We start from the raw sequence: 8,328 nt of genomic DNA on the forward strand, positions 1-8,328 counted from the left end.
GCACAGCCATACCTGTCTGGACAAGAGCCCAGATACTTTCGGATCCGTCTCCTTCCCCCGAGGTTCGCTTGTCGCTGCGCGTCATTCTTAGGGGTTGAGGAAAGGGTGGCAGAGACTCGTGACAGCCTGATCTCATTGGCTTTTAATACCTACTTTTTGATGAGGAGGATGATGCTTGGAGCTGAATTATATGATGTGCACTGGCTTTGCAGTCAGAGTAATAGTAAGAATATTTCACTTTCATCTTTGTGTTAGGCTGTTACATCATTGAGGGCATGTAACATACTCTACTTCTCTCCCCTACTCCCCACCGCTCCCTGGTCTATTTATCTTAATCCCATAGTAGGCCATCTCAGGGGCTTCTGTCCCCCTCAGGGCAGTTGCCTTGATGGTCCCTGTTGGCCCTCATCTCCCTGATCACTGAAACCCTTCAGCTTGGTCCCCCTCTGGGCATCACATTCCATCCCATGACCCTCAGAAAAGGGTTCCCTCCCTCTCTAAATAGTCATCCCATCTCATTTGGGAATGTGAGCCCGTCCGTTTTGCCTGGAAATCTCCATGCGCGTCCCCTGACCCAACCGCACGCTGTGGTAGACCCACATTTAATGGATCTCCCCGCGTCGGAGCCTGTAAAGGTCACCGGGAACTATGCTACCGGAGCTGAGCTGCGGGATACTCGTCCCACATCAGTGTTTTCTGATGCCACCGCATACTCTCAGGGAGCATAGTAGGGCGGTGTGTGAGCAATTTTTCTAGGCCGGGGCTGCTGGAATTGGAGGAAGAGGCAAACGGCCCCATTTCGATGTGCTCTGTGTCACAGCTGGTCCTTAGCCAGGAGTACAGACCACACACAAAATGGGTCGGCAGAGGGATCACATTCTGTCTTCACTCCTCAAACCTCTACTCATGGGGCCTGTTATAAACAACAGTATGTATTCAACACCTAGCCTGCAGCCTAGTACATAGTGAGTGCTCGGTGAGTGGTACCTACCCTGTTACGGATGCCAAACCATGTCATGTTCAAATACAAAGCAGTCAGCAGCGTCAGAGCTAGAACAGGAGGGAAGAGTTGTGTCTAGGAAGAAAGCATTTCAAGGACACATTGCAAAGGTTTTCCTACAGGTAGGTGAACATTTAGAGACAGGAGTGTAAGAGTTCGCCGTCCCCCCAAACCCTGGAGTGGGAAAGGGGAGCGAATACTTTCTTCTGAAGCTTCGACTCCCTTGTGTCCACTGTCCCCCTTGCAGGTCTGGCACCCTCCACGCTCTGTAGTTTCATTTCTTCTTCATCCGGGGTCTCAGGAGTGGGGGCGGAGCGGAGACCGAGGCCCGCCACTGTGACCACAGTGCACTCCGGGAGCAAGTGACTGGCTCTGGAGGTGGGGCCCAAGGGCGGGGCCGGGGAAGGGGGCCCCCACTGCCCCCGCGGGGCCGCCAGCGCCACCAGCCGCTCCAGAGTGATCCCACCTTGCATGGTGCGCCTTCCTGCACAGGACTGGAAGACAGAAGTTTTTTATGGCCATATTTTATACTGCAATTCTGAAGTGTTCGTTTCTCACAAACTGTACTGACTCAAGGGAGCTGACGTGATAGGATCTGGTGCTGTACATATGAATCTTGCAAAGCTCTGATAGAACGGACCTCCCTCGTCCTCTTTCCCAACCGTCGTCACTTCTGCTCTTCTAGGTTTGGGGAACCGTCTATGTTGTATTTTTTCATTAATGACAAAAAAGGTTTCAACTGGATTATTTAAGTCTTGGTAAATATTGCGCATTAGGGTTTTATTTTTTACCCTTTAAGAAACATGCCCTTCTGATCTTTACTTCTTAGTCACATGACCTGTATCTTTTGCTTATCAGTAGTTGAGTTTTATGTTAACCTTTAAGAGAGGTGTTTTGTTTTGTTTTTTTCCCTCCAAGGGGAATGTAAAGGTATTTTTAAAAATTCTAATAAGAGGATCGAGAATCTGTCTCCAAGGCGAAGAGTGCACTTTACTTCTATTTTTTCCTCCTTCTCTCCCCTTCCCTGGAGAGGCAGCTCTTTAAGAAAACAACTCAGCAGTCCAGTGAGGCTGCCTTGTCTCCAGGGCCACCTGGGGAGGGAACGTGCAGAAGACCTTTTCCAACAGCCCCTCCAGCATGCCCCTGGCCAACCAGAGACCCTAGGGGCCTTCACCGTCAGTGGTCAGAAATAAAGAAGCCTGCTCCCCCAAGACTAAAGCTAAACTTCAGAGGCTTCACTTGCTGTGAAGGAGATGCCCACCCGGCAAAGATATAAGAGCCTCCCTTCCAGAAGGAACCAGACGCCATTTTGGTTAAAGGGAATGTCTCACACAGCTTATATTTCTCACGAGGGTAACACAGAAAAGTCTGCTCTCAGCTATGCAGTTTTAAAGTTAATCTCTCTCGCGCTCTCTCTCTCTCTGTTTTTTAAAAATGCATTTCTAATCTTACACTTAAAATGGCCTCCAACTCACACAAGTTGTTTCTGCAGATTTTTACCCCGTTCTTCTATGAATGTTACCCAGGCGAGGAGAGGGAAGTGGCCTTGGAAAAGAGTCCATTTATCTGGGGTGGTAAGGAGAGGTGACCTGCCAGGCAAGCAGGACACTGGCCAGCGCGGTGATGGCCAGCCAGCACTCGCAGCCCTCCCTCTGACCGGGGCAGTCTGAAAACCAAAGACCCGTAGTGGTGGTGTCACCAAAGGTGCCAGTTGCCTGGGATTTAAGAATTTCTTGGGAAGTAGAACTTACATTGCTAAAACTGGCAATGTCCCAGGCAAAGCGGGCAGCGTTGTTTACCCATGTGATGCATAGGTGTGCAGGGTAGAGCATGGCGTGAAACCCAGGGCAAACCACTTCCCAAGGGGGCTTTGAGGATGCTCTCTTGCAGAGGCTTGCAGGTGGCTCCAAATGCTAGGTTTGCAAAAGCCCTCCCTTGACCCCCTGCCCACCATAATACCATGAGTCTGCATTTCACACCGTCAGCCTCAAGCCTGCCATGAGTCCCTGTAGGTCTGCCTGATGGCCCAACAACTCTACTGGCTGTGGTCCTCCTGCCCTTCTCCTATAGCTAGCCACATTCAGCAGGTCCTGTTGGTCAAGCCGTCTTGTGGTCAAGCCACACCTATGCCTGTGTCCAGGCCAAATATTTAGTGATAGCCACGCCCCCCCCCCCACACACACACACACACATACACACCATGTTTCTAGGCTCAGCAGCTCCATTCTGCCTCCATTAGTATGGCAGTACAGGTACGTATAAGAGCAGACAGGAAGACAGCTGGTCTACCCTGTACCCAACATGCATCATATGCACCCAGCCCCTTGGCAGGAATCCCACTTGGCATCTGCCACACATGCATCCAGAGCGAAAATCAGGCTGTCGCTCTTCACGATTAATAAAAAAACCTAAAAAAGTCTATAAGATGACCATAGACCGAGTTGAGAAGCAGGTATTGTGTGAGTTGGATAAGTGTCAATGCCATGCCCGCAGAAGGAAAATGGCGTGAATATTACAGAGTATCAGAAAACTGTGGTCTCTCTCCAGGGGCTTTATTAGGGTGTTGCTTATGAACAAGTATAATGGAACGTTTCTGTTTCTACAGTACAAGAAAACAAGGAATTAGATGTAACAGGGTGATAATGTGCCCAAATCTGGTACCTGTGATGTGTGCCTGACTGGTTATCCGTTCTTTGCACCTTGTACTAGGTGCAGTCAGTTGCATTTGGAGGGCAACTTCTGAAGCCAAATTCTCTCATGGGTGATTAGATTATTTCCTAGAGCTGATATTTGGGGTGTACCTTCTATTCAATTAGTTTGAAGGTATGTCTCACCAAGAAGTGCAGAACAGGCAGGAGATGAGGCCCTGTGGCCAGCGTCCTCTTTGTAGTTCAGATGAGCCTGTGGCTGCGCTTGGCCTGGAATGCGTCAACAACACAGTGTGATGTGTAGGGACAGGTTTCCGCTCAAAAGCCAACTCTGTTGAACTTGACATCAGGCAAATCCATTCTGTCGCAGTGCCACTGGACTTAGGTTATTTCCTATCGTTTTAGGAAGAGAGGAAAATAAACCCAGAATGTGCCTTTTGTTAAGACCTGCCGAGCGGGGTGGCTAAATCCCGGGACCCTTGCTGATGTCAGATCCCGCCAGTCGTAGCTGAGCCTTTCATACGTGCCCACAGCTTCCACTCGCTGTGGAAGCCAGCATGTGGCCGAGGCTAACAGATGGCCACCAGCTCCATCACAGGCTTCCTTTCAACCCCAGCCCCTCCCCCCACCATTGGTCTCCTCAGCTTCTCAGAGCTAGTGGATTTTTTTTTTTTCATTTGAATATGACATTTTGAACTATCCTTGAGTGGTCTTTCTCTCAGCTGCCCTGTCTGTCCCTCCTCCTCTTCCCCACTTTTCATCTCATCAGTGAGGCAACAGGCAAAGCCATCACTGGTCTGGAATGAGCAGTGAGTGCTCGCCCACATGGGGCCCCCACATGACCAGCTGCTTTTTGCTCTTAAGCAGGGTACCCTGGGGTCTGGACTGCTCACTGCTTTCCCTCAGTGAGTACACTGCAGCCTGGGGTATTGGGTTGGGATGGGGTAAAGGCAGCTGGATCTGAGAGGGCAGGAAATGCCTACGGGGAGCACACAGGGCCACAGAAAGCCCTTGGGAAAAGAAGAAGGTGCCCAGATAGATTGACAACTAGTCCAGGACAGTGCATGGCCATTGTGGCAGCAGGTCTTACCATCTCCTACTGCCTCTGACCCCATAAGAGAACAGCAGGATAATGTTCCCCTTCATGTCTCCTTTTTAAAGAAAAGAGCCATGTAGAAAGCATACCAAAAAACAAATGAACAAACAAACAAAAAACCAAAAAGCATGTGTGGCTTAGTGTTGTTGACTATGGCAATGATTCTGGTCACTTCTAAAATCCCACCTCACAAGCAGGGAGCAGTTTCATATCCCCACACAAGAGCTTATCTCCTTTGAGAGGGTCCCACTCTCCAACTAGCTGTCAGCACAATGTCCAAGGAACTCAGTAGTCCACCATGGGGCAAAGCAAGATGGCTTGGTCAATGGGCAAGACTCTGGCACTTAGGAAGCATTGGCTGTCTGATGGCAGGGACTTGGCATATGACCCTCAGATTCATTTACCTTCCAGGCACTGACCTCATCGTGTTCATTTACCTACCTTGGTGTCCAGCCTATCCTGGATGGGTTGTGGGTGGGAGAGGGGAACTCCCCTTTAGAACAAAGGTCAAGAACACCAGGGACAAAGGGGAGGGAGCCCAACTGACCCCTCCTGAAAGGGGGTTGACCCTCTCTCTCTCGAGGAGTGACAGCTTCATCTGATTTACCCATTGGGATTTGACATTCTATGAGTAATTTTCAACAGAAAGAAAAGACCATTTCCAGTGGGGATGACTCAGCATGTTAAGGCTCTGGCCACCAGGGCTCTGCGGCCCACCCAGAGCTTTAGGTAGGGTTGCTTCCTTGCACTGGAGAAGCCAGGCAGGAACCATGGCCCCAGGGCTGGAGACAGGAGAGCTAGGGTGACTGCCTCTGTGTTACAGCCAGCAACACCCCCTCCTCTGTGTGACTCCCAGGGTTTCCTTTGGCTGTGCAAAAGGAAAGCAAGGGCCAGCAAAGGGCAGATCCTCCCATTTCATAAGCAGAACTAAGATGTACTCTTTCCCAGGGTCACACGCTCACTTCTGGCAAATGAAACGAAGGCCCTCTGATTCAACCGATGCACGAAACCTTTGCATGTTCTTCTGAACCAGTACTATTCCGCGTTCTGTCCCCCCTCCCTCAGCAGAGTTTGCCTTTTCCTTAAACACATTCCAGACCAAACACTGTTCAGTTTGTTTCAAAAAAAAGAAAAGGTGTATACCTGTATGGAACCCACCATTTTTTGTGGGGAGGGGGCACCCGGCTGCAAACGTACCTGACATTTGCACACAAGGGTTCCAACCCTTTGGTTTTCAGAGTTGAAAATGTTGAGATAGCAAAGGCGAATTGGACAAAGTCCGAAAAGGGGGAGGGGGCTTATTTCCTGAAGACCCCAAGAAAGGCAGCCTGCAGATGAGCTAGCCTGAAGAGCTCTCCTGTGGACGGCGGGCAGGGAGGAGAAGGAGGAAGACAGAAGCCCAGGCCCCCTTCCGCCCCTACCGTCCTTGTGGCCCCAAGTGCATCACGGTCCGCAGCCTGGGCCAGGGCGCAAGAGCCCGGCCCCACTGTGAAGTCGGCCCCGCATGCCGGCCAAGGCCCGGCCCGCCGCCTGCTCCGTGCTGACCCCGACCCGAAGGAGCAGCAGCGCTTCCAGGCCGGCCTTCCCCACCACCTGCGGCTGCGGCTGCAGCGGCTCAGCTTTGGCTCCGGGGTGGGGGGGTGGGGGGCTCTGCTTCTGCAAACCCAAAGGCTGTGCATTCAGCAGCCAAGCCCGCTGCATGTGGCTGCCAGGTCTGGTTTCGTGGACAAAGTGTGGAATGGCTTCTCGGTGTCTGTATCTTTCTACACCAAAGGGACAAACTGTTCCGTTCACCCTTTGTACTTATGCTGCTTCTGCATTTGCCAGATCTACTTTTAACCTTTTGGTCCCCAGGGAACTTCTCATACAGTGATTATGTCTTCTGATTATTTACTGAATTATTTTACTTAGAGGTGATTTTATTTTCTTATGGACAGGAAAAAAAAAAAAAAGAGGAGTGTGTGAGGCTTCGGTCATAGAGATGAGTCACCACCAGGGACCCCAAAGCCCCAAACACTAAGTAAATTACTCCTCAAAGGGAAATCTTCATCTGGACAGACTGAGATTGTCAGGCCGTCCTGCCAGCCTTGCACTTGACAGGCAGGGGACGGGGCAGGGCGGGCAGCCGGGCTTTGCAGAGAGAGAAGGAAGGAACTGGAGCGCATCGCTTGTTTGGACATTGGTCGTACACACAGAGGCCTGTCCCCCTCCTTCCGGGGCCCTGGCATCAGAGTCATGACATGCCATCCAATGACAGCAGAGAGACTACAGCATCTTTGTTTCAAAAGACGGGTGGCTTGTTTCAGAGAACATTTAGCTGAGTGCCACATTCAAGTTGGACGACATAAAAGACACGTTCCGTCCAGAATAAAATTTGGAACAATTTCTAAATTGGCTGTAGTCAACTACACATAATGTCACTGCCCTTCTCGGAGCCCTCCCACCAGCGAGCGAGCATGTTTTCCAAAAGCTTACAGCGACGAATCCAGGAATGTCCCTGCGTCTATTATTATGAGGCTTGTGATTGGTTCAATTTTTCCATAAAAAACACGTTCGTCCCAAAGAAGGGAAACTGTGCATTTATTCCATGCATGTAACACTCTGCAAGAAGTTTAACCCACCTAGGTTTGCGGCACTGCAAAATTGTTCATGGGCCTATGTAGCAAATGATTCTCTGCCTTGACAATCATGTACACATATCAAGATTTCTATCATAATGACAACGAGATTGATGACTTCTTGTTTTCCTCCAATAAAGACAATTAATCACCTTCAGATGTATGTGGTTTGTTTCCTTCATAAAGAGCAGGAGGGGGGTGTGCTAACAGCTCTCTTCTCCTCTTTGCAGAGTTTGGATTGGAGGGAAGGGAGTTTGAACCCCTGGAAACACATAGGGTTCCCTAAATATTTTATGTCACCCGCCCAATGAGCCCGAAGTGCCAGGGACAGGAAGGGGCGGGCAGATCTTGGCTTCAGGACCCAGGGAGGGTGCCCCACTTTACAAAGCTCTCCTTTTCATTGCTGCTGCAGAAAATGGCTGGTGTGCGCCCATTAACTCAAATTGCACTAGCTGGATATTGAGTTGCTTAGAGGAAAAGCCGATTTCTGGGAACCCCTCTCTGAGTAGGGGGTGAGCGGGCACACGCCTCTACCTGTATTTTTGCTCAGCACAGCTTTGGAGTTCTCCATGCCCCCCAAAAGACTCATTCTGAGCAGAAGGCTGCCTGCTATCTTTCTTTCTTGGGGGCGTGGGGGGTGAGGCTGCGTTTCATAGGTCACCAAACATATGGTGGGGACTAGCTCTGATGACCAGACAATTCCTCCTATCTAAATGGTAAGTGGCTATTTGCAGGGGGAAATGAACTGGACGTGTGTTAGAGAAATGTAGAATTAACGCTGTCCCAGCAGCCATATCAGATGAAACGGCATGGGCCATTGTGGATCTAAGTGAGCCCCAAAGAAATATGGTGCGCACCATCGGACGTCTAGTCTTTTCTGATTTGATTATGGCGTCTCTTAGCCCAGACCCTAACTATAAAGCATATGAAAGCAAAGGGGTCATTCAGGGGGTTCATGGGTGACAT

The 8,328-nt window shown here is 50.3% G+C and overlaps 1 protein-coding gene across 11 annotated transcripts in view; it reads left to right on the forward strand.

Moving 5' to 3' along the window:
• CAMK1D (calcium/calmodulin dependent protein kinase ID) overlaps positions 1-6,387 on the forward strand; it is a 500,855-nt gene extending 494,468 nt beyond the window's left edge. For 10 of the 11 annotated variants that reach the window (XM_042991049.1, XM_042991048.1, XM_042991050.1 and 7 more), the window contains one exon: positions 1,248-6,387. In XM_042991049.1, coding sequence (XP_042846983.1) covers positions 1,248-1,366 — 119 coding nt within the window. In that variant the 3' untranslated portion in view covers positions 1,367-6,387. The remainder of the gene's footprint in view (positions 1-1,247) is intronic. The other variant, XM_042991053.1, reaches the window with a different exon arrangement.
• The last annotated feature ends 1,941 nt before the right edge of the window (positions 6,388-8,328 follow it).

The sequence above is a fragment of the Panthera tigris genome, chromosome B4, assembly GCF_018350195.1.
Source record: "Panthera tigris isolate Pti1 chromosome B4, P.tigris_Pti1_mat1.1, whole genome shotgun sequence".
Taxonomy (NCBI): Eukaryota; Metazoa; Chordata; class Mammalia; order Carnivora; family Felidae; genus Panthera; species Panthera tigris.